At 37.4% G+C, this 25,830-nt stretch overlaps 1 protein-coding gene across 6 annotated transcripts in view; it reads left to right on the forward strand.

Moving 5' to 3' along the window:
- Positions 1–25,830, forward strand: part of SEMA5A (semaphorin 5A) — a 314,081-nt gene that overhangs the window by 235,191 nt on the left and 53,060 nt on the right. For all 6 annotated transcript variants that reach the window (XM_030230394.2, XM_030230426.2, XM_018907145.3 and 3 more), the window contains 3 exons: positions 1,339–1,520; positions 3,797–3,940; positions 11,655–11,802. In XM_030230394.2, the coding sequence (XP_030086254.1) occupies positions 1,339–1,520; positions 3,797–3,940; positions 11,655–11,802 (474 nt within the window). The remainder of the gene's footprint in view (positions 1–1,338; positions 1,521–3,796; positions 3,941–11,654; positions 11,803–25,830) is intronic.

The following is a 25,830-nucleotide window of genomic DNA, read 5'->3' on the forward strand; positions in this document are numbered from 1 at the left end:
CTAAAAACAGTAAAGGAAGATACCATTTCAGATCAAATATGACAATCTACAACTGTAATTCCTGTTTCAATATGTAAGCAAATATTAAAGTGTTATGTTCTCACACATTGGATGAAAAATGCATGACTACAAGTGATTCATATTTAGTCTAAGAGTGAATTTAAATGCTACTTGCACTTGTTGGTGCTGTTGCCTTGACTCAAAGTTAACATGAAGCAAACAAAAGGCAAATTCCTTAATATTTAAGTTAAAGTGGCCATAATTTCCATTTAGAATCACAGATTTGTCAAGATTAACACCTTGCTAAAAGAATTGTATGGAAAATTGCCTTGTCTGGGAGCTGAATTTACCACATCCTGCCCCATTTTCTTTAGAAAAAACTCATTTTCTAGATAATTTTTTTCATCTGGGAAATGAAGATTTCATATTGAATGTGTTACAGCTGCTTGTTGGAAACATTCCAGTCAAGATGAGAATGGTCTGAACCTTCCAGCCAAAGGGTTTGAGAATTGAATTCTGTGGGAGCAAGCTGTTTCATCATGTAGGGTTAGGTGCTGCTTTTTGGAGATGTTTCTAGGATTCATACATAGAATTTCATATAATATTTAGAGACTGTCATATTTAAAACCACTTTTCATCCTTACGAAAAGAATGGGAAAAAAAAATTGTTTTCAAAGAAAAGACACTCATCATGGAGATTTGAGTTTGATCAGCCTAGTTTTGTTACCCTTCAGCATCTGTGTTTAGAAATGTTTCACTGGAAGGAAACTGAAAGATCATTTAGGTTGAATTCCATCTGCCAAGGGTAGGAACACCTTCCACTAGACCATGTTGCTCAAAGCCCCATCCAGCCTGGCCTTAAACACTTCCATGGATTGGGCATCCACAATTTCTCATGGGAAACCTGTTCCAGCATCTCATCATCCTTATGGAGAATTAATTCTTCATTTCTCCTTATCCTCTGCTGGCTCTTCCTTTTGATCTTGGTTTTTACAGTCAGTCTCCAGGTTCCATTTTCACTGGAAAATTTCAGGAAGTAGGGGATTACCAAAGGCAATCAAGAGGTAGGCAAGCATGGTCGTGAAAGGTAACAGTTTGTGGTGATTTCTGTAATTGCTATGGTGGTGGCATCCAGTGGTTCAGATTGGTCAGAAGTTGTGGAAATTATGCAGGTACAGGAATTATGAGGGGAGATTGCTGTTTGAAAGGTGTATCTCTCCAGTGGAGACTGCTGTGGTTGGTGGCTGAAGGCTAAACCTTCATGCACAGCAGAATAAAGAGGTTGTGTGAAGGTACTGCCAATCCTCGGGTAAGCTTTTCTGTTGTGTTTGTTTCTAGATGAGGAATCTGACAGTGGATGGACATTTTGGGACATGGTCACAGTGGAAACCTTGCACCCACACCGACGGGGCCAGTGTTGGCTCCTGCCTCTGTAGGACGCGCGTGTGTGACAGTCCTGCTCCTCAGTGTGGAGGATGGCTGTGTGAAGGGCCAACCATGGAGATTGCCAACTGCTCCAGGTATGCCAGACAATTTCAGGTTCGGTCATTTGTGGTTTAAAAATTTTCAACTTAATCAGAATAAAGCCCACCCTTTGAAATCTCCCCTTAAATCTACGGATCCTGTTCTGCGCATGAAAGGGCAAATGGGACATCTGAGAGTTTCTCTCAGACATTGTAGGAGAGAGAGTGAGTCAGAGAGCACAGAGTCATTTCAAATGCCGTGTACCAAATAACGTTGTCCTCAGGTAATTTTAACAAAAGCTCTGAAAGAAAAAAAGAAATCTGTGTTAGATAATATCCAAAGTATGATACTTTTTCTCAGTTCTGTAATTCATACAACTTTGTTTTCTGGAAGTTAGAATTGCCTTACTTTTTTGGAGGTCTCATATTACCATTGTAGTCCCCCATTCTGCCCGGAAAAATATTTTCATTGTTTTCATTTATCTTTCATTTGCATTACGATAGAAAGTTCTATTTTCAGAACTCTTTAGCCACTATTTGTCTTCTTCAGGAACTTGACCACTCCCAGAGCAAATCAGTGAGAGCAGGTCATTTCAAAGAGACTCAGAACATGATGTATTTGGAACTGCATCAGAAGTTCATGTTTAAAATATTTTACACATATCTTATACATATTTTAATTGCAAGATGAAACATATCCTGGTGCATTCTGCTTATTTTCAGTGATTTTTTTCTGTTTTTTTTTCTTTTTTTCAACATCACAATCACTTCATGATAGTGAATAAAACTGATTACATTTCTGCACAAGGTAACTGCAAGCTGTGTAAGTGAAAATAGTCTATTTTAGGAGAATACTAAAAATCTAATAATATATAGCATCAGGTCAGGAGAATGTTAGAAAAGATAAACATGCTGTGAGATACTGAACAATGAAATAGCAGCTGTCAGGTTTAGAAGGGAATTTGGAATGTGATTTGGGACTGGATTTGCATTCTACCTTTGGCATTATTACACTACTGTTTTAATGTCTTACTTCTGTTAACACTGCTATATTAGTAAGGCAATGTTTGAAATTTTGCTTTTATGATGAAACATCAAAAGATCAATATAGTTTAGTTTTATTTTTCCTTTTTTCTGTTTGTGTTCTACCAGTACAAAAAACTGCAATGTAGCCATTTAAAGCTTTGGATAACAGCTGAAGTGATTTTTTTTTTTTTTTTTTTTTTTTTTTTTTTTTTTTTTTTCACTAGTAGAGAATATGGAAGATATGGAATTCCTTTTCAGATTTTTTGTCTGTAATATTTTTTCCTAGGGTGTTCTTTTGGAGGGGGGGAAAGGGGGAGGAGGCATGTGGGAGTCCTTAAGTTCTTTCCGAAATTTCACATATGCAAGGTGCATACAAGTGTGTGAACTCTCTTAGTTTTTTTATAAATTGCAGGCAAGGTATTGGCATCAGAATAACCTGAAATTGAAATTGAGAACGAACTGAAAATTAGAACTAATTGAAATTGAGAACTAATACATTTTAATGGTTTTTGCATTTAATGTCATAGAGTCATTTAGGCTGGAAGAGACACTTCAGATCAAGTCTAACCATGAATAAGCACTGCCTAGTCCACCACTAAACCATATCCCCAAGTACAACATTTGCAAGTCTTTTAATACCTCCAGGGATGGTGACTCCACCACCTCCCTGGACAGTGTGCTCCAAGGCTTGACAGCCCTATTAGTGGAGGAATTTTTCCTAATATTCAATCTAAATCTTTCCTGACACAAAGTGATGCCATTTCCTCTCATTCTGTCCCTTTAAAATCAAGAGTTCAATGCCTAGGAGAAGAAACCAACTCCCATCTCATTACAGTCTCCTTCCAGGTAGCTGTAGAGAGCAATATGGTGTCCTTTGAGTCTCATTTTCCTCCAGGGTTTAATCACTTTCCTTTCAGGCAAGGCAGCAAAATTTGACATTTTAATCTCCCTGAAAGTGATGTGTAATTTAAAGTTAGCTTCAGAACATTGATCCAGGAGTTTGCATATGTAGTTTACCCAGAACAAAGTGACCAAAAGCAACTAAATATCTTCATGTCTTGGCAATTCTTGTTAAGGAGGTAATTTTAGCAGTTGCTAAAAGCAAAAGCAAATTCATTGCAAAACATGGAATATGGAGTATCATAGCACCTTTACTTTGGTTCAGTATTCTTGAAGAAAAGGAACACGATGCAGTATTAATGACTTCTACAGAAATATTAGTCGGCCAGATTCTGCTGTCAGTCGCACCTAATCAGCCATTCGCTATGTATAACAGATGACAGAGCCTGAGCTTTTTATTCTACCAGAAATGGAGGCTGGACACCATGGACTTCTTGGTCACCTTGTAGCACTACTTGTGGAATAGGCTTTCAAGTCCGTCAGCGATCCTGCAGCAATCCAACCCCTCGACATGGAGGACGCGTCTGTGTGGGACAGAATCGTGAGGAGAGGTGAGTTATCTCTTTTCTATTGTCTGTTTTAATTTCTTCTGTGTAGTTGCTATCCACAGGACATTTTCTCCTTTATTTGCCTTGGTTTTCCCTTCCCTTCCCTTTCACTCTCTCTTTACCTTCACTGCTGTACAGTGCAATATTCCCATTAACAAGGCTGTGGGTCTGCAGCAGATCTTTCATCTTTTGCTTCGCTTCATTCCTCCCGAGCCACCTGAGAGCTCCTGGTAGTGCCAGACAATTGGGCTGAAGCAACGTGCTGCTGTCCCTTGAGACCCTGAAAATTGATTCTCCTTGAAAATTGATTGCACTGTGTTTGAATTGTAACTTACCCAGCCTCAAGACCCGGAATTCAGAACAAAATATAATAAGGTCGCAGCACTATGTTACTGATGCTGTGAGCTCATTTTTTCTTTTGTAAGTAAATTAAGCATTTCTATAACATAGAAGGAGGTTTCAAGGGCTTTGTTTTCTGTTCAATAAATATAATACACCCTGAACTCAAATATCTTTAGTAAGGTTTCAAGCTTGGTGGGTTTTTTTAATTGTTTGTATATGTTTTTTAACCCCTGAGCAGATCAAGTTAGCTCAGATTTTGATTTCACCATGTAAGTATTTTGTCACTAGCTCAGAATGTCAGGTTCAGGCCTTTCATTCTATTTTACATGCACCATAAGTACATTTTTAATTTATGTGGGCCCTACATGCAGCCCTAATTTTCGTGTTTGCAGTTTAACAGGAATTAAATATTTCTTTAAATCATCTAAATATATTCACATAGAATAGAATATATTCAGATAAACTGCAACTCTTGCATTGTGTTGTTTCCAGAGGCATACCAGAAAGCTAGATAGCAGAAGACTAGGTTTGGTGTGAAAATTTGGAGTCCTGTAGCCATCCATTCCAAGCGGTGTATGCGGATATGTTTCCCTCCAATGTGCACTTACAGCTTTCTTCAGTGTTTCTTTATGGATGATGTAGTATCCTATATTGCTGTTGGATGTAAACTAAAGTCAGTAACCTTTATGAAGAGTTTCAGTGAGGCATTTAATTAAACACCAACTCTAGCATTTCTTCAGATTAAGAGATTCATTGAAGCAAGGTTGCATCACACATTTACCTATTAATGGATCACCAGGGACATGGTCTTTCTAACTCCTAGATGTAAAGGATCAGTATCACAGAATGTGTGAATGTTTCTCGCTGTTTCAAGGCCATGAATATTTACCATTTCATTCTGAAGGAGAGGATTTCGTTCTTTTGTAAATTGCTTTCTGAAAATAGGTTGCCCAACCAGAAAGCCATCACCATCAAACACAGATTGTATCTGCTGTTATTTAGCTCTGTCCCAGCATGAATAACAGTTATTGATTTTCCTGAACTGAGAGGTCAGTCCAGGGCAGGACACAACAAGGCAAAACAGAAAAAAAATAGTTCAGTTTGGAGAGACTTTGGGGTGATGCACTATAGATGGCAATAGTAATTGTTTATTTTAGTTTAACATGGAAAAAAGTTTGATAAGAAGTTTCACAGCACAACAGAAAACCATGAGAAATACTCTCTTAATTATACAAGCATTAAGACAATGGGTGCACTGTAAAAGCAGTTGCAAACTGGAAAATGACTTATGATGAGTTGAAATAATAACAGTCCAGAAGGATTGAATTTTGGTATGCAACAGTTCTAAAGGAACAATAAGCTTATGTTGCTTTGCTTTTGTAGCCTGCAGCTTATTTGTCCTTTCTGTCTCTGTCCAGTTCCGCAGCAACCTGGGATGAATGTGCCTGTGAGTTTACTGCAGGATGCCTTTTTCTCTCAGAGCTCTTCTGTCACTGTTTCCTGTCTCTTTGAAAGACCCTTCACTCCCAATAGCTCTTCACCTTTCTCACTCATAGCTTGCTCACATTTAACCTTCCTGCCTCTTCCTTGGTTTTGTTTGTTATCCGTGTTATGTCCTGATACTTTTAATTATTTTTTTAAGGGTCTTTAATTTTTTTTTCCAGAGGGTGTGGTAAGTTAGGAAATTTTGTCAAGTAATTTGTAAAGCAGCTAGAGGAATGAGACATCAGTTATTTGCCAGGATTTTTGTCAGTGTTAAGCCAAGTACTTGGATAACTCTTTTCAGAGCTGTAAAAAAGCAGAAGGTCCTGGGATATTTGCCAGCCAGGGCCCATCCCATCACCCACAGGAGGGGAGCAGGGCAAGCCTGGAGATTGTGACCAGACACAACCAGGAGTCTAGATCCTAGTGACATCATGACAGTGAGAGAAGTCTGAAGTCCAGGTAGGAAGCTAAACCACAGGCCAGGGTTAGGATCAGGTTAAACAGAGCTCCTTGGCCCATTGGTGTGGGTGGAGGACCCAGGGGAAGCTGGGGCTGTTAGAGTTTTATGAGTGTCCTCATGGCTCTGCCAGCTTGTGGGGACTTTTGAGCTGTGAGGGCAATGGAGTACCAGCATTTACAGTAGTATTATTTCACTGTTTGGCTCTCATTGAGTTACATCAGAACCAAATGGGAGCAATTCCTTTGAGCCCATAACATTTAGGCAGCCTGAACAAACATTACATGTGCAGCAACTCCTGAGAAACATTTACTATTTTTGTATCCAAAGTGCCAAGAAGTACCTTCTCAGATTTTCTTATTTAAATCAACCACTGTTTATAAATAGCCTAACAGTTTACTTTTTTGATGACCCAGCTCATATGTAAAATGAAAATATATTTTGTATTAGCAAAAATTTGAATTAGTTGTTTTACATATTGAGTGCATTTGACTTTGTAAGTGTGTGTACTCTAATCACCTTCACATGTTCAGGGGTATAAATATAGGATTCAATTTCCACAGCCATCTATGTGCCAAACTTTGAAACAGCTTTTCCACAAACAGTGATTTCAGTGGAAATCCAATACATAACTCCATAGAAAGCAAACACAAAAAAGGCAACATATATCTGAGGTAAATTTACTTTCAGATGTAGATCCATATTCAGCTTGAGCGTATTTGTTCATGCGTTAAGAGCTAAATGTTTGTCTAGGATATATTTGTTTAACCTCATGAAAGCCATGATCCTATCATGGCTAATGTGTCAGGCAGCTCTGTGCTCACTGGCCATTCCCTTGAAATCAATGGCAATATTTGCCAGTTTAAAGCGTTGAAGATAGGTTAAACTGTTTCATGCTCTGCTGCTAAAGGGCTGCATGGGAAGGGGGGGAAAGCAGTTGAGAGATAACAGCAAATACTTGTATTACAAAGCAAATTCCCCTTGTAGAAGTAGGTCAAAAGTGCAGCCGATGTGCACGTAGACAGAATATGGAGAGGGAGTAAAAATAACATTCTAACAAAATTTGCTAATAAAAGAATAATTTTATAGTTAAGACTCCAGATGGGAGACATCTTGATCAGTTCCTTAGGGGCTTAATTTTTCTGATTTTTCCTGTATAAAAGATATTCACTGAAGCTGCTGGAAATTCTCTAGATCTTAGTTTATAGAGTCTGTAGTATCCTGTCTGGAATTATCATGGGGTGAGAATGTTTGTCCTTTCCGTGGAAGATGCTGGAGATATGGCCTGATTAAGTCCACTGGTCCCCCTCCTCTCTGTGCAGAAATGAGGGACATTAAAATGTGAATTACTTGCTTTCAGTGGATGCACTTATCTTTTATGACACAGGAAAGAATAGGAAAAAACCATGCCAATTAAAAAAGTAAATTGGCTGCAGACAAGGAGTAAATGTTTGAAAGCCCTGGATATTTTGGCGTGAATAAAACACTTAGAAGCAGGACATAATCTTGCATTATTTTGTACAGGGTTCTCAGCAAACATTCGGCTTTTGGGCTTGTTTCCATGAGAAAGAGGAGCTGCTGAGAGTCAAGTGCCTGCTCTGTGTAGCGCTGCTTGTTTCTGAGCAGTGTGAACAAGCCCAGTCCACTTCAGCAGAGCAGCTTAAACTCCACAAGGCTCTAGGCTTGCTTGCACTCCCATGGATGTCTTGTCTTCCGGGAAGTGTCTGTTCCCACCCTCCTAGCTGTCTCTGCTCCCTCTCTTCCACAGAAGCCCCTGGGACCACATGCCACCTTCCACAGTCTCTTGGATGGGTACTTCTGTCAGTGCAACAATCTCAATCCAGCAGGGCATGTGAATGTCATGTGCCTGCCTGCCTGCAGTTAAAGGAATCTGGCATTCCCATCAGCCTCAGTATAGTCTGTGCATCCCAGTAAATCACCAGCTGGTAATCACAACTACCCACCACAGAACAGTACATTGCACAGGAAAGGGCACACAGGGATGAAGCTTAGTTTGTTTTTCTTAAACACGTTAGTAGTATAACATAGTTCAAAATTACAAAGTATTTGTTTAAATAACATCTCTCTGTGGAATAAAAAGGGCATACTTGTAACTGTCATGCAGTTAGCCCATAATACTCAGTGCTGGATAGCAGCACTGAAATAATTGAATAAATTGATATCTTACTAAAGGTTGAGATCTTTATAGAAACAAGAATAGTAATGCTAGTTGCAATGAAATTGTAGTTGTAGAATTTGATGTAGGCACTAATAGCTGTGGACACAACTGTACAGAGGATGTTCACCCTTCCCCCAGCATGACAATTCCTTTATTAGGGCATTTGAACTTGGGCTCACTTCAAGGGAAATGTGAAGGGTCACTGTACAAAACCCACATTTCTCTAGGCTGTTCTCCATTCTGACCTCCCTGCAGTTAGGTTAGGGGAGAGGGTAGTGCTTTCACAGATTCAAGTTTCTTGCATTGCATGTTTTGTTGAATTACTCTAAAACGTTAGCCCTGTGGGTCCTGAGAACAAAATTAAGAGGGGAAGAAAGAGCAAAAGGGAAAAAGGGTTGCTGAGTGACTTGAAATGCAGCCAAGAACAGATATAATGAAACTTGGCTCAAAGCCCCATGCTGAAGCACAGTTCTCAAAGATCAATTGCAGGGATGTCTCTAGCTGTGAAAACATACCTGATATTTTCAGAGGCTGGCTGGCTGAAATGAAAATAAGATTCTATTTGTATGCTGTGTTAGTTTTTGGTTTGTTCCCTTTTTTTTTTTCCCTGAAAAAAAAGAAAAAAATGATGTTGGTGACTATTAAAAAAAAAGCAAGACAACAAAACTGTTTCCTAAATTGAAGTAGTTTGCATAGAGATTTTAGGGCTTTTTTTCAGCTGCATCTTTAATTAGCATTGGAAAACAGAATTGCCAGCCCTTTGAAGTGCTTACTGTGAAGGGTCACTGCTATTAGGTTTCTTTTCTGTCTCCTGCTGAAGTGGGAGAGTGGGAGGTCAGGCACATAGACACTAAAAGAGCCACTGCATAGTGGCATGACTGTCCTCGAAGTGAGATCTGTCACACCTAACTTCAGGGGGTCACGAGAGTGAATGTTTATGTGTGAGTCAGGTGTCTGAACTTCCACTGTAGTATGTAGAAATTTAGTCGATGCAGGCTGTGGAGAGCAGTAATTTGTGTCCTTCTGCTCTATATTCCTTAACTTCTTCAAATCAATCATTCTAGTCTCCCTAGTTTGTATTGACAAGATTTCCATTGCCTTTAATGGCTGCTTAGATGTCTGTCTCCCATGCAGCATTTATAGTCCAAGAAAATCAATCTGTACATTGAGGTCTATTTAAATGGCCTCTGCTTAAGGGTGACATAAATCATATTTTTAACTGGGCTGTTTCTTTCCATGAGCTGTTGCTCAAGTTAGCTAGCTTCTTCATTTTTAGATAGCTAAACTGTAGATGCCTTTATTTTAAGGCAAGGCAAGTTCCTTAATTTTACTTCTTCATGGCTGAATACAGGTATTTTTCAACTTCATGGCAGATTTACTTCAGCCTCAGTGTGTCTCCCAAATTAACTTGACACATCTTCATTAAGAACTGAAATGATGCAAAGTTTGTAGTAATTTGACTAAATAAATGCTGATGTTACGTCTCTATTATATTTACCATACATTCTCAACAAATAATCTAGAAGAAGCTATCACACACATTCCCCTAAATGAATGCATGTGACAAAGAAAGTGTGCAGTTGGCATTCTAAGGGAAGAATATTCAGGCACAGAACATTTCTATGTATCTTTAATATAATGTGAACTGTAATGTGTTTACCCAAATCATGCACTGAAGAATTCTGACACCAGATTCATAAATATTGAGGGTTTGGCATTTTTTTCCTCAGTTTCCAGAGGAAAGGTCAATACAAGCTGTGAATAGTTTTCTTAACTCTACAGAAGCAGAAAACTAAATGTCACTCTCCTATTAACCTCACTCCCAATCTTTGATTTTTATGGAGTTGCCCAGACCTAGGGACAAAGTTTGAATTTTAGGCTCCAGCATATGCAATAAATCTATTTTTGTATGTTATTTACACCACCAACATTATTTTTTGCCCTCCACTGAGTTCCAAATGTTTAAATTTTTTATAATGAGGGATAATGAAGAATTAGAGCTTGAAGATATTTGGGCTTTCTTAATACAAGCAAAAAACCTGTTGTGGTTATTCTTGTTGAAAATAACTGTTCATACTGTCATTTCTCTTTTTTGTAGAAAATGAATAACTGGAGTATTAGAGTCAGTTTTCACAGCAGAAGAGTGCCAAGAGATGAAAACTTGTTAGAAGGGCAGGAAGACATTGGATTTTAGATGAATGGTGTAAAAACTGAGGAAATACTGTATCAGATTGATTTGTTCATTCAGGACAGTCAGTATTGTAACAAGAGCTACCCAGATGTATCCATAAAATATCAGAGAATTTCTTTAGAGTTGTCTGTTTCCTGACTATGCTGTGTGTTTGCTTTATCTAAGTAAAAGCTTGGTCTCTCAGAGAGCCCTAGTCCCACTGGCTGATGGCCCAAGTCCCTTGGACCTGTGTAGAGCTTCCTTAAAAAGCAGCATAAGCTATGGCTAGAATTATTGGATGGCACACTCAAAAAATCTAGTATCTAAGGCTTCTACAAAAATTGAAAAAACTCAGCTGAAGCTGGGACCTTCCCACATTCCTTCTGAATGTATTGTTACAAAAATGACAACTCAATAGTTCTTCCCTCAAGAACCTACTTGGCCTCTGAATCAGTTTGCAGCCTACAGGAATATCTTTCAAAGATTACAATAGCTAAAAACACCCCTTAAAAGATAAAGTAGTAACATTATAAACAAGTACAGTTCTTTATGCCTAGAATCAATGTTTTAGCTTTTATATTGTCCATGGAAGCAGAAATGCTATGAAAAGCCAGTGCAGCTCTCTGAAGATGAGAGAGATAGATCCTAATCAATTCTTAGCTGGAGACTGATAAAAGACTGCCTGCATGAATGTTTGCCTTCGGTTTGGTTGACTGCCACAGAGGCAGAGCCACAACTGGTTTTAATAAAACAGTTTGCAGCCTTGCTTACGTGACCACAGTGCAATCGCGTGGCTGCATCGCACGGAATGTATAAAAGTCACTGCATGTATAAAGTCACTGAATAAAGCAAACAAGTGCTCCACCCACACAACTGCAACCTAAAAAAACCCACTTGAATGTTTAGACACACTGTGCAGTGTAACAACTGTTAGTGAGGTGCTTATTGAATAGGGAGAGGCCCTTTGTGTAAAACATTTCCCTGTACAAATATCTATCTAAATTATGTAAATGAGGGAGGTTTTGAGGGAGGTCTTTTCTTGATACTAAATAGATTCTTTGCCTCCATATTTCTCTTCCCACAGGTACTGCAATGAGCACTTGTTGTGCCCCCCTCATGTGTTTTGGACAGGCTGGGGGCCATGGGAGCGCTGCACGGCTCAGTGTGGAGGAGGGATCCAGGCACGGCGCAGGACATGTGAGAATGGCCCCGACTGTCCTGGCTGCAGCGTGGTAAGCAATTTTCAGCTTTATGGCCATATGCCACAGGTGTCTCTATGTCATAGAATCATAAATTCATTTAAGTTTAAAGGACCTGTAAGGTTATCAGGTCCAACCATTAACCCAGCTCTGACAGTTTCTCCACTGAACCATATTCCCCGGTGCCTCATCTATGTGTGTTTTAAATGCCTGCAGGGATGGTGACTCTGGCACTTCTCTGGGCAGTCTGTTCCAGTGCCTGATAACCCTTTCAGTGCAGACATTTTCCTAATATCCAATCTAAACCTCCTCTGGCAAAACTTGAAGCTATTTCCACCTGTCCTAACACTAGTGCTCAATGCCCATAAAGCATCTGTGTATGGCTATAAGCTCTACCCCAACATGAGACATGTTAGGGGTAGAGTTAACATGACTGTTTTTGTCTCTGTGTTGCTTGTGTGTGCTGAAATACACACAATTTATCAATCAGAAATATATAGAATTCTGCTTGTTCACAGTATCATCTAGAATTAAAGCTTCTTGTGGCAAGGTTGGTGAAGATATGTCATTGCAGGTGTATATGGGTTTTTTATTTTTATCATCAGAGTGCATAGGAACCCTAGCTATGAGCCCAGGACTCCAGTGTACCATGTTCTGTACAGCAGAGAAAAAGCTAAGTTTCACATCTAAATACATAAGGAGCCAATCAGTGAATGCATGGAAGCACCAGGAAAGTGCTGAGGTGAGATTGGATAGCAGTGACCTTGGCACAGCAGCAGCCTAGCAGCTGGCAGGCTTTGAATTTACAGTGGGATGATTTGAATGAGTGGAAGTGTTTTATTGATACCCAGTTTATTAGGAGAAATGCATGGAAAATCATGTAGGGGATTTTTCTTATGTTTGAACAGATAGAGGTGGGTAGGTAAAGAGGTAGAAGAATTTTTTTTTCTTTTTACTATTAAACCAATTTTTACATGACTTAATTTCAGAGAGGCCTAATTCTGAGGTTTGTCATAATCTGTGGTCTGTTTGTTAGACTGGCAGTAATTCAATGCTAAAGAAAGGATAATTTATTACCTTTGTCTAATTTGAAGGTTTTGTGCATTTTCCCAGGATTTGTTCTCTTTTTAAAATTTATTCTGATGATAGAATTGCATTTTGAGTAGATTAAAAACATCCAAGAGGCTTGTTCTTTTATTCCAGTTAAACTTTAAGAATTAACCCAATAAATTAGAATTCCATCAAGTTTTCCAAAATATTTGTCTCTTCTGATGGTACACCAAAAAAGCAGACTTATGGTTTAGATTTGGTGTTAAACCTTCCTGACTCTCACTGAAAAGAGCACAATATGATGGTTTTCTCCCTCACTTGTTCCTATTTATCCTATAATAATGTTTGTGAAACATAGAGGCATTTTATTTTGCAGAGAGTCTTCCCATGGTCTTAAATCAAAAATCTGTGGCTCTAATTTGCTTGGAAAGCTCTTTGAGGAAAGTAGGAAAACCTTTCGTGTAAAAATTTCCTATTATAACTAATTTGAGATTAATGGTACTGGGGTTTGTAATTTATTAACAGTCTTAGTACATACTCTGCTGCACCACAGAATAGTTACCAGTTCAGCTGTGGAAATGTGGAAATGTTCTGGAGATTTTTTATTAATTAGAGAAGTATTGCATTGATGGTTTCAAGCTCTGGAGTACATAGTTGTCTTGCTAAGACTTGCCACCAATGGAAACCCATCCAGTGTAGAAATCCTCTATGAACTCTGGTGTTCTTGCAAGACAAAGGACTGTGGTGTAAAGTCTGTGTTCTTTTTAAGTTTCACTGTATTTGAACCTTTGAGTTACTTGTCTTGACTCAGAGGCTTGGCAGCCATAGCAGGGCATAGTCGCTGAGGGAAGCTGGAGAAAAAATACTTTATTTCTTCTCAGAGTTTGTTTCATTATTCTAAGAAAGTAAAATCAGAAATATTTATGCCTTCTTTTAATTGTTGAATGGTTTAAATATTTATATTAATAAAGTCTTATGAACGAGGAGCACAAATGTGAAAATTGTTGGATGTTCTTCTGCTTCAACCAATTTTTTTGTTTTATTGTAGTAGTTAAGTATTTTTCCAAACAGTTAGAATTATGAATTTTTATCATTTTGAATAAAGGAGAAGTTAATGTGACTTCTTACTACTTTTACATTCTTTACTGGTTATAGTGATACTCAGCTTAAGTTTTGCAAGATATTTAATGAATTTAGTTTCGTTCAAAAAACTTTTATCCTGAATATCTCTGAGTACTTGAGACTCTAAAAAGTCTTGGGAAGTGTTGTAGTGAAAGTGGTAGTAATCTGTACTATCTACTGTTTGTTTTGTCTGGAGTAGAAGATGTTATGAGCAGAACATTTACCACATGAATTAAAGGCATAGTTGGGAGTAGACTCAGGGACCCAGAGGGCCTGGCTCTCTTGACCATTAAATGATAGCTTTAAACTATAATTTAAAGAGACTCTCCAGGTTTCTGGTTTACCTGCTTCAGTGAGGATGAACTCTGTGAAACCTTCACAACATTTGAGGAGCATGAGTTGCAGCTGAATTGTTCAGTGTCTGTGGCCTGTGCAGAGGAGAAGAAAAAGGGTAGAGGACTGGAGAACTTTTCTTTAAGAAGAGATAGTAGCTATGTTAGGCTTCATTTCTTCTTGAAATGAAAAGAAAGTTTTGATGCATCAGAGGTGTAGGATGGATGAAATGCTGTCTTGGGACGCCTTTCAACTCTGCTAGTTCTTTGTTTTTAGAACTTCATTTTTAGGGAATCGTGGGGAAAAAAACAACAACAGCATCTGTTTTTATAAGTCTTAAGAAAGAGAGTCTTACAGTATGCTTGCCAGCAGTATCAGGGGACCAGATTTATTTTCTTAGGAGAACCTGCCTCTTCTGTTTTCCAATCTGCAGCCTGGCTGTGAGACTGCAGTATAACCAATCCTAATCTATTTTTCTGTCCTTATTTTGCAGCTTTTACCAAATAATGGCTACTGTCTGTGTCCACCTAATGATTCATACCACACAATTTTTAATGAACAGCGCTTCTTCCTTTTAGTTTGATTGTATTTCTCCTAAGCTGCAATATCACAGCAGGCAGCTACTGCCTGTGCTTGTCTTTTTGAATGTTCCTCATCAGTTGGTTCCTTGACTTTATCTGCCTCAACAGCCAAGCCACTTGAATATTTTTTATCAGAACTCAGTAGAGTTCCCTACAGGTATTTCCAAATTATTCTATAAAATAATAATGATAAATCTTTTGATGCATATAAATATTCCACAGAGAGAAAACCATAATGGTATCTTAAAGATGCATCTGTTGCTTAAATGCACTCAATACAAGAAAATGGATGGTCAGAGACTTAGGACTGAAGGTGTTTTCACTGAACATAGAAAACCATAAATCAATATGATACACTTGAATTAGACCACAGAGACTCATAAAGGTCAAAAAGATGAAGTTCGAAATCAAAATCTGGAGTCATAAGGACCTGTCAATGTCTTTAAGTTAATCAAAGCTACTAAAGAGTGCTTAAAAATGCCTAATAAGAGACAGAACCATCACAGCCAAATTTAAGAGCAGCTAAAATCCTGTAATAGAAAGCTTAAGCGTATCACAAAACAGGTATTAATCTCGTGTATGCAGGTGATACAGGCACTAGAGGAGGAACTGTGGAATTCTCTGGACTGTGCTAATGTGACTCAGAGGACAAACATCTTCATGTTTTACAGCATACTCAGAAAAGCTGTATGTTTCCTTCAGAAAATGCTTCTTTTCCCTTGAGAAACATAATCTCACTTGGATTTGTCTCCAGCCAGTAATAAAAGAATAACTTTTTAAAAGAATTATTAATAGAATGAGGAATTTAGTTTGAGGCTCAAGTTGGGTGACATGCTTTATGTGTATATTTGTCTGTGTTTTCATTTCAGTTATACTAACATATACATTAATCTTCATTTTTGTACTGGGAGACTGGTAAATGCTATATACTTTCCACATACCAGAACAAAGCATGCTGTGTTTTTGTTGTGGAATAAAAAAACAAAAAACAAAACTAAACAAACAAAAAAACCAAAACCAAAAAACTACAAAAAAACCACAAAAAAAAGGAACATTTTTTTCTGTTTCTTAGAAAATAATAGCTATTTGGGGAATTTTTTTGTTTTGTGGGTTTTTTTTTTTGTTGTTGTTGTTTGGGCTTTTTTTAATTATTACTATTATTATTTTAGTGTTCAGGAATTTTTCTGAACACAAAACTTTTTTTCAGTAAGTGCATTTGTATTCTAGAGTTTTTCTAATGAAAGACAATGAAAAAAAAAGAAAAAATAAGTCAGAATTTTTTTCTTTCATCAATTTTTTAAAGAGAAATTGAGGATGGAATGTTTTCAGAAGTACTTTGTCCATTGGACAGTATTACAGTAGTACAGTAGTACTTTGTACATTGCGTTTTTTTACTTGCCATCTCGCAAAATAAGGTTGAAATTTATAGTCCAGAAAAGTGACCAGAAAATAAAATTGTTATTATACTTTTTTAAATAGTTCTTCTTTAAGTTTCCATTTGACTTAAGAAAAATAATCTATTGCATAACAGAAAACAATCTCACAAGCATGATGGATAAGAAATTATGCTATTTATATGATTGCCTATTTTATGCTCATTTCCTTTTTCAATTCTTTTTCTTCTGTAATGCAAACTTTATTGGGTATTAACTTTTTAGTTTTAAAAGTTTAACAAAGTAGAACCCTTCTTCTTTTGATGCTACACATTCTATTGCAATTTTAAGTAATAAGTTACTTAAAGAGGGTAAAACAAAAAAACCCCAAAAGCATAAGAAATAGTTTCAGAAAAAGCTTAAACATCTTGATCAATGGTACATATCTGCTTAACTTGGTCAGTAAAGTGAGTTACCAACTTGGCATTCATGGTCAAGGTAAATGTGAAATATGAACTGGTTGAATTGATGTGCATATACATCCAAATGTGAGCTGTTTAAGGTCATATTTGGGCACACCCAGAATCATTTTGCTGTTTCATTAATTTAATTTTGAAAAAGAGGCTAAACTGTAAGGTGTTTGCTTTCTTGCTGAGAATACTGTGAAGCATCCCGTTTTTGAGAAATGTAATTTTTAAAGTAACTTTAAGCTGTGAAATACATTTTTAACTGCTAGGAAACTGTCGCTACTCTACTTCAAACTATTCAGTTCAACTTGTGACAGCTGACACTGACTGCAGTCCTGTTCTGAGATTCCTGTAGGAAGCTCTTTCAGGGACTTCCAGGTCATGTAAAATAACTTTTTTCATGGACCAATGCCACCTGATTTGTGATCTCTTTCAAATCTAATTATAAGGGTTTGCCGAAGTGAACGCATTCAAGAACTTTGTATTGGGTGGATGCGTATCTGTCATATAGATGATGAATGTTTGATTTAGAAGTCCAAATCTTATTCTAAAAAAAATAGTAAATAGTAATATAGTAAATAAAAATAGTAAATAGTAAATAAACGTTAGTGTAACAGGGTCAAGTGACAGCCACGTGCCTCTATCTAGTTAGGGAATTGTACTGATCAGAGACAGGAGACCAGATTTCCTTCAGCCAGAATTTGTTTCCTAGAACACCAGGCACACTGGAGTGTGTCCTATCTCAGGTCTCACCATTTGTTGCAGTTTTCAGTGGTTCCTGTGCTGTAGTTTGCTTTGTTGTTCTTTAGATGGAATACTGTCCCCCCAGCTCTGTGAGGCCCTGTGTTTGAGTTGTGCTCGTTGCTGCCTCTGATAGCCACAGAAAAAGTCCCTGAAACCCCCTCCAGTCTGCACCCAGCAGTGCTGGGCTCGAGGACTCACTGTTAAGAGATGTGAACTTCTACTTTTCTTTGACTGGATCGGTTTTGGATGTGAATGAAAAAGGAGATAAATAGGAAGAAAGAAGCTTGGGTACCAAGTTTTGTGCTACACTAATTTTAAATTGAAATAATGAGCGAAACTGAAACGTGAGGATATTTCCTAATGGCTTGAGTTTCTTTCATTGCTGTGGACCTAGAACATTCAGTTTTCTCTGGAAAGTAATCTGTAACTGTCACTGAAGACTAAAAACCAGATCAAAAAAGTAGATGGCGTTGTTTTAGCTTAGTTTTATCAAGTAATAGAGCTCACAGGATGATGATGATGTGGTCTGTCAGGTATTCTTACTCTTCTGCTCATAAATAAGGCACCCAATCCCCCATTACAAATACATTTGATGGGAGAGTGGTCTTAGATGATAACAAGGAACTGGGACAAGTTGCATGAAAAACAGGGGCCCAGTAGAGGGAAAAAAACCTAAATTCATTTCTACATTGAGAGAGAGATTTGCAGCTGAGTCCTTTGCTTGGTCCAAGTGGTATCAGGTGCTGGTCAATGAGTGTACATATCAGTCTTTTTTGGTGGTAGAAACACATATCTTAATTTTTAGCAGTTGGACTGCAAAATCCTACAGGCAGGTGTGTGGGAAGGGGAAATGTGAGAGGATTAAATGGATCAACTTAAAAGACTTGAAATATAAACTTATAGGAAATCAGGTTTCATTATTTCCAGTGCTTGTGGATCTAGGATTTTTTTGTATGGTTTGTGTAGCTTTATTTGGTACACAAGTAGTATTTCCATGTCAATCAGAATTTACATAAAAAGGGAGTGCTGTTAAAGAAAAAAAAAGAAAAAAAAAGTCTGTGCTGGAGTATCCTGGACTTCTTGGAACAACTAAAATTGCACTTAATATAAGATGTTTTGTTTTTAAAAAGAAAAAAAAAGACAGTAAACCTCTAATCCAAATTTATGGAAAACAAAAAATCAGTGGAGGTTCAGACAGGCTGCTTCACCTGATCTCTGATTTTCAAATTGCTAAACAACTCCAGGGTAAAACATAATTCTGATGTAAATGGAAAGTGCAGTGCAGTCTCTTAGGATATTACTAATGGAGACCACTTCATATCTTTCTGACATTGTTCTTCAAGAAGATAAAAAGGCTTTCTGACAATCAAAATGGAGCAACTTCAACGTAAATGATATTAAGTTCATGATAGAGGGCTTAAATACAGTTATTATTAGTTATACCTGTCTATATATCTCTGTTACATCAATATTAGCTTTATCCATTTTTGTCCACTGGACATTCTCCTAGAAGGAGAAACATCAGGTTATTGGAATGTTACTCTAGATCTCCTAAAGGAATGTGTTTAGGCAGATTTTACTTATAAGTGTTTTTAGTCATTTTGGAGGAAAAATTTGGATTATGTTTTCTGGTGACCTGAAATTTTGGGGCATCATTGACACAAAAGTTGATTTTCATGTCATATATGAGGCACTTGATGTCTCTGAGGGCTGAAGTAATAGACATCAAGAGTATTGTATCATAATTGCAGTCATGAACTCAACAGAAGTGCCTGCTTTCACCTTGAGGCACAGTGAGGAACAAGACAGGAGAATGACCCTGGTGTGTGAATTGTTTATGATTCTAGCTATAAGAATGTTTGTGCAGTGGTGAAAAAAAATTAAATTCAGTTATAGCTTTAGGAAGTTTCAGCAAGATATTCCCAAGGAAGACAAAAAAAGGTGCTCTAGGGATTCATATATGAACTAATCTCAGAAGGGATGATTGCAGCAGTCTGGACTGAAGCTGGATAAAATCAGAGTTTTTGTTTTGCGTATTGCAATAATGTGATTTCTCCAGCACTGCTGTTATCTTCAAAGCTGAGCTTATTTTGAAGCTGAATTTATCTGACAGCTTTGTGTCAATGACTGAAGTCATGAAAGGTCATTATGATTTCATCCACAAATTTCAAAGTCTCTTCCATTACAAAGATAAGTCTTTTTCTGGAGAAAACCTTAATTTTACTGTAGTCAGCTCAGTAGCAACCTTCATTGTACAACTGTAATCAAAATGGGAAAAAAGAGCGCATGAAGCATAACATTGAAAATTACCTCCGAGTCCTGAGAGAGCAGTTACATAAGTTTCTTCTTTGCCTTGCTTACTGATCTTAGAGGATATGGCTCATGGTGGAAGTGGGCTGAGCTCAGGAAAGTGTTCCAAAGGAAGGGAAAAGATTGAGATTCTCATAAATCAGAGTACACAGGGTTCTGGTGTATGGAGGACTAATACATAAATTAATGGCAGGTTTAGAGAAAGAACACTGGGGTTTCTGTGTACTCTGTGCTGCAGTATACTGAGTTTTAAGGAAATATGAAGCTAGTGAAGGGAATTCATTTCTGTCCAGAGCATTGTTAAGTGATGTAATTTGTTGCGAGAAATTGTTGAGGCTTAAATCTTAAGAACCAATAAAACTCCACACAACTAAAATTGTGCAGGATATCAGGATGAAGTAGAATTATAATAGACAAAAAATTAGATTTTTGTTAGCATAGTAAATAAAATTGTAATGTTTTAAATCTTTTTCCTGAATATTAGCAATGAGATTTAGAGCTGTGCTTTTTACATTCTGCTTATTTCTGTGCTGCCATTTGACAATAACCAGGGAAGGCATACCTGATCTAGAATGACATTTCCAATGTTCCTCTTTTTAAGGGAGTGTTGAGTCAGTTTGCTACAAATTGTACCTCTGATTTATTTTGTTCTCTTTAGGTTTGGTCACCTGTACTTAAAATGGCACAGTGCAAATACAGTAATTGTGTTTACACATTTTATATAGAAAAGTCTGCTCACATGTAGAGCTTAACACAAAACAGAGTTTTGTTCCAGTATTCTTCATTTTAACCTCAGTAAATTGAGGGATGGATGAAGCCTGAATAAGTGATATGCACTGTTGCCATTTATAGCTTCCCTAATGCAGCAAATCTTGAAGAGTGTTAGAGTGATTTGTTAGCAGAGCTGACTGACAGCAGTCCTTAGCCATCTGAGTGCAATTAAACGGAACTCCATCCAAATTAATTCTATTTATGTGCCAGCTTTTATTTTTACTTAGTCTCAGGACATCATAGTAATTTTTAGTTTTATTTGGCTGAGGTAGGATTTCAATTTTCATTGAAAATAGTGTCAGGCAACTCTGTTCTTAAGCAAGTTATAGGAGGTCAAGAAGTAATTTAGAAAACCTTTCAATATTTCTTGATGGAGTTATCAAAACTTTGTTTTATTTTTCCTCCTTGGTTCATCCCATTCTCCCTTTCACACTAAATTGTTGACTGAGAATACTTCTGCACTATTACTGCAGCCACCAAATACAAGGCATTTAGTTATTCAAAGCCTCTGAAGTTCATCTTGAACAAATATGTTCACAAGGCTTAAAAAAGGCAAACATACTTATTTATAACTTTTTTTTGTATCTTCAGGGTGATGTGACTCAGTCTATTGCAGCATTCTGAAATAATAATATTTAGATCTGAATGCTCCAGTAGATGGGATTGTATTCTTCTTGCCTGAGAATATAAACTCATGCAAACACTGAGCTCATTTACCAGAATGCACAGTGATTTTTCCTTGCAGGTTGAAGGGCAGGATGAAGTGTCACAGTCACCCTATCAAGATTCCTTTTCTTACTTGAAAGCAGAATCATGCTGCATATTTCATCTGCATAATGCAGATGAAAATAAAAGTATTAATCCTTCCAGAACAGAGTTTTTCTAATTCAACAGTACTTGTTATTTCATCTGAAGCATCAGAAAGCTGAAATTATAAAAGCAGGCCTTTCAGTTCATGTTATCAAAATCTCCAACCTCGTTATTTATAACAGTGTCTAGTATGAGAGATCAGTGAAACATGTTACCACCTTGTAAAGATACAGGTGTTCATTTATCTATGGTTTGAATTTTGTGATGGCCCTACACAGACTGGGACTGGTCCAGAAACAGGTCAGCCCCAAAATGCAGGTTTTTGCTTTGCCTTGTCAGAGAGGGACCAGATGTAGAAAAGCAACTGCAGACTATACCTGTATTTTTTCAGCTATCTGATTCAGAGGAAGGACAGATTTCCTTCAATCTCTTTGTAATTTAATTTGATCTCCAAAAGGAAAAGTGGAAAAGCCCCCCACCCACAACAGCAGAGCTGACCTATGATATTCCAGATGCTTTGCCAGTTACACAGGCTGGACTGCCAGGCACCAGGTCAGATACGAGGCTGTTACTCAGCCAACATCTGTGCAGTGCTCAGCACAACAATCTTCTGTCTTATTGCTCTGTTGCTCAAAAGCAGCAACAGAGCAATAGTGCATGAAGATTATTTCTGGAGGTAGTGGCAGATTCCAGGATGCTTTGTAAAAGACCTTTTCCATGTTGGTGCTTATGAGGACACTGTATGTGGCTTTGTCAATTTACTCTTCTGGTAATGTCATACTACTGTGTGATATACCACTTATTAGAATTTTTTTTTTTTTTTACAGCTGAGTTTATTCTGCTCCCATCCCCTCAGTATAAATTCTATGAAAAACATGAGAGTTAGTCAATAGACCCACATCTCTTGGCATTGCCTGACTTAGCTAAGTATTTTCACAGCCTTGGATGACATTAGCAAGCAGAAATTCAGAAAGTATATGTGGCTGTTACTCTACCTAGAAAACTTATAATTCTGCTTTAAGCTGAAATGAAATATGCTCACTATATTCAAAGCATGAGAAGAGATTCATTCAGAAGTTTCTGAAATTTTCAGGCAGTTGTTCACAAAACTAGAAATATACTGGATGTTTTCACATAGGAACACATAAACCTCCTTGCAAAGGAACTAAGCTTCCTATTAAAAATAGTTAATTTATGTATCCTATCCCTTACTGAAAAGCTGATCCAGAATCCCAGTGCACATATTGAGGCATTTGTGTGAGATAGCTTGGCAGAATGAATATTTTGTTAAAGAGTTTTAAAGTACTTAGAAAAAGAAGTAATAGCAGTGAGTATTATCTTCTTCTGAAATGTAGGGCTAAAGGGAATATTAAACATATAGTGAAATCTATCATCAGCAATTTTGTATGAAGTATAAAAATGATCCAGTACAAAGAATGCAAGGAGAAAAGCAACTGGTGGATTATAGGAATTAATCCATCAAAAATCTTGCTGGGAGTCATATGAATGTAATTAAAAAAAAAAAAACAAAAAAAAACCAAAGTTAGAAATGCAGTGTTGTTTGGTATCTCTAGTTAGGGAAATGTTTTCACCTCTTTTGTTTTCGGAATGACTGGTGTTTTATTTGCTGGTTAGTTTTCTAAGTAAAACTGAAGTATAATAATATGAGATCCTCTATCTGTAAATCAAAATCTGACTTTCCATTATAGTCCCAAGAAAACTAACTAACGTTGCCATAGGAAGAAAAAATATGTATGAACAGAATTTCCTGTGTTGTGAGAGGCAGGTAGCATGGAATGTGGAAAAGAAATGAAAACCTAGATAACAAGAGTGCAAGATTTTACAAAAGCATTTGTCCTTTCTAAAGCTACAGAAGAGCTTTGCTTAATATAGTCAGACAAATAGAGATGAACATGAACTAATAATCTTTTGCCTTTTGTGAGGTAGGTACCTTTGATTATTTGGGGAAATTTATTGATCAGTTTAGTTCTTAGAACTGCATTCTTCCTGCAGTCCCAGCCTGATAAAGAGCATGTGCTATTTTAACTTATTACCCACCCTTTCCTTTCTTCCCTCGGCAGCACACCCTCCAAAACCAAGACTTTTTTTGGTTTTTTTAGGTGCCATCTTATGTACAGTACTTTCCCTGCTGTTGAATCAGTTTAGCCACACAGGTTTACAGCACAGATGGTGTTGAACACCTTTCATTGTGAAAAACTGACCATTTATTCCTCTCTTCCATTTACCATCTTTTAAGCAGTTAATTATCTGTGAAAGCACAATAGATTTTTGTTTAGCTTGTGGCTGCAGGTCTCCTAAGAGGGAATAATTCCTTTCAGATACATTGTGAAATGTCTTTCTGAATCCAAAGTAAACTGTATCAGCTTACCGCCTGTATCCATAAGTTTGTTGGCTCCTTCAGAGGCTCTGATAGGTTTGTAGCTTCCTTTTAAAGAAAAGCAGAGCATATAATTTTGTTCTCCAGCAGATCATATTTTATATCCCACTAATTTCATGCTTTATTATGATTTCCCTGATTTGCCCAATTCAGATGTCATGCTCTTTTTTTTCAGTTTCCTGAACTTGCTGAAGTATCTTTTAAAAGCAATGTCACATTTAGCATCTTCCAGGCTTCAGATAGGAAGGTAAATTTAGGCAGGAAGCTGTGTATTAGTTTTCTTATTTCTGCTTCTGTAGTTACATTCTTTGGTGATTTTTTTTTTCTCTTTTTATCTGTTTGTGCTGTCATGTCTTCAATTAGCCCAGCCTGCTGTGGTCTTGCCATAAATAAATACCCCTTGTATGCCTTCACTGTGCACTGGGCCATTGCTACCTCGTAGCAATCTTCCTGTGCCTAATGTCCTTGTAGAAGGACTGCCCCTCAGCCTTTAGACCTCACAGGGTACCTCCTTGAATTCTTTTCTGGCCTCTCTCATTATGTTTTCACATTTATTATGCTAGATTCATTATCATTTCCCTTCATTCTTGATCTGTACCCAGCTTGACCTTTTTGCAGGTTAGTGTTATCTCCCCACTATTTAGTTCTGATTTCTTTTTGCCTTTCCTCATATTTCTTGATTGGCAGCAAGCATTTGATCTCTGCCTCTAAAGCACTACCCCTGGCAGGCTTCCCTCCTGTAGGGCTCTGCTGGGTCACATCCCTCTGCAGATCCCTCATTAATGGTTGTACTGAGCCCAGCTCTCTTCTTTGCTCATTTGTACTGTAGAGGAGGGGTCAGGGACTAGCCCCCTAATACTTTTCTCTCAAGTAGAGTCACTTCTCAAAGCAGCAGAATCAGCAAAGAAAATTCTTTTTAAGCTTTTCTTGGAAAAAAAATAAACAAACAAACCAAAACTGTTGGCCAAAATATATGTATTTTTCTCATTTTATTCATATTTCTTTACCTTGGGCAGTTAAACCAGTAGCCTAGTCGGCTTCGTCAAGGGTACAAGCTTTGTTCCTGCAGGGGATTTTTGCAACTACTGAGCAGTTTTATTACATTTAAAACCTCCAGGTTTTACCCCTTCTCCCCCACTTACACCCTGATAGCTCCACACTTCCACCCTAAGGGTGGAAAGGCGGTGAAGTAGATTTAGTCTTCCTCTGATCTCAGGGATAACTGAGTCAGCCTCAGACTTTTTGTCATTCTGACTGCTTTTTAAAACAGATAAGTACTTGCTCATAAATGGATTCCCAACAGTTAAAGAATAGTTTAACAGTGCCATCAGAGATATTTATTATGAATTGAATGCAAGGGGGTCTTGTTTGTTGGCTGGATAATTGTAATTTTAAGCATCTTTTTCTTTGGTTCAATGAGTGTAAACAGATATTTTTTAATCTAGCTTTTTTTTTTTTTAAATTGTCACTTATCAAATCCAGTAAAAAAATAAGTCCTTTGAAGTTTCAAATTTGACATGTTCTCTTGGGAAAATGACTTTAAAGGCTGTGGAAGTATGAGAAATCCCTGATGAATTAACTTCTCAACTCTGTAAATGCACAGAACCAAGTACTTACTCACTGGAATAAGGAACGTGATTAAGAAAGCAAAAAGCTCTAAACCCCACAGCTGGAGCACAGATGCCAACAAACATAACTTTGATGCTTCACAGATGATTTTGAACACAAAGCTGTTCCAATTGATTCCTTCCCTGCATTTTCCTTGGAGAAACATTAAGTGCTCTCTGGTTTGTTTGTTGGTGTTCTTAAGTGGTGAAGGGATAATGCAAGTTCATAAAGAAAGGTTTTTTTCCTAAATGGATGCGTGCTTGCTCAATTCTATTAATTAAAGTTAACAAACCATATGTCCATAGATTTTTAAGTGTACAGTACAAACAGTGCAATTTTTCAGTGCTTTTCTGGATGTGAGTTTTTAAAAGTAAATGAGGATGGGATACACTTATTCTGTGATAGGAAACTTGAAGGTTTAATGCTAGAGAGTTTGTACCATCTCAGAAGACCTTTTGTTAACTTCAGAAAAGCAGACAAGCCCTTAAAGTCCA

This window comes from Serinus canaria, chromosome 2 (genome assembly GCF_022539315.1).
Source record: "Serinus canaria isolate serCan28SL12 chromosome 2, serCan2020, whole genome shotgun sequence".
NCBI classification, from domain to species: Eukaryota; Metazoa; Chordata; class Aves; order Passeriformes; family Fringillidae; genus Serinus; species Serinus canaria.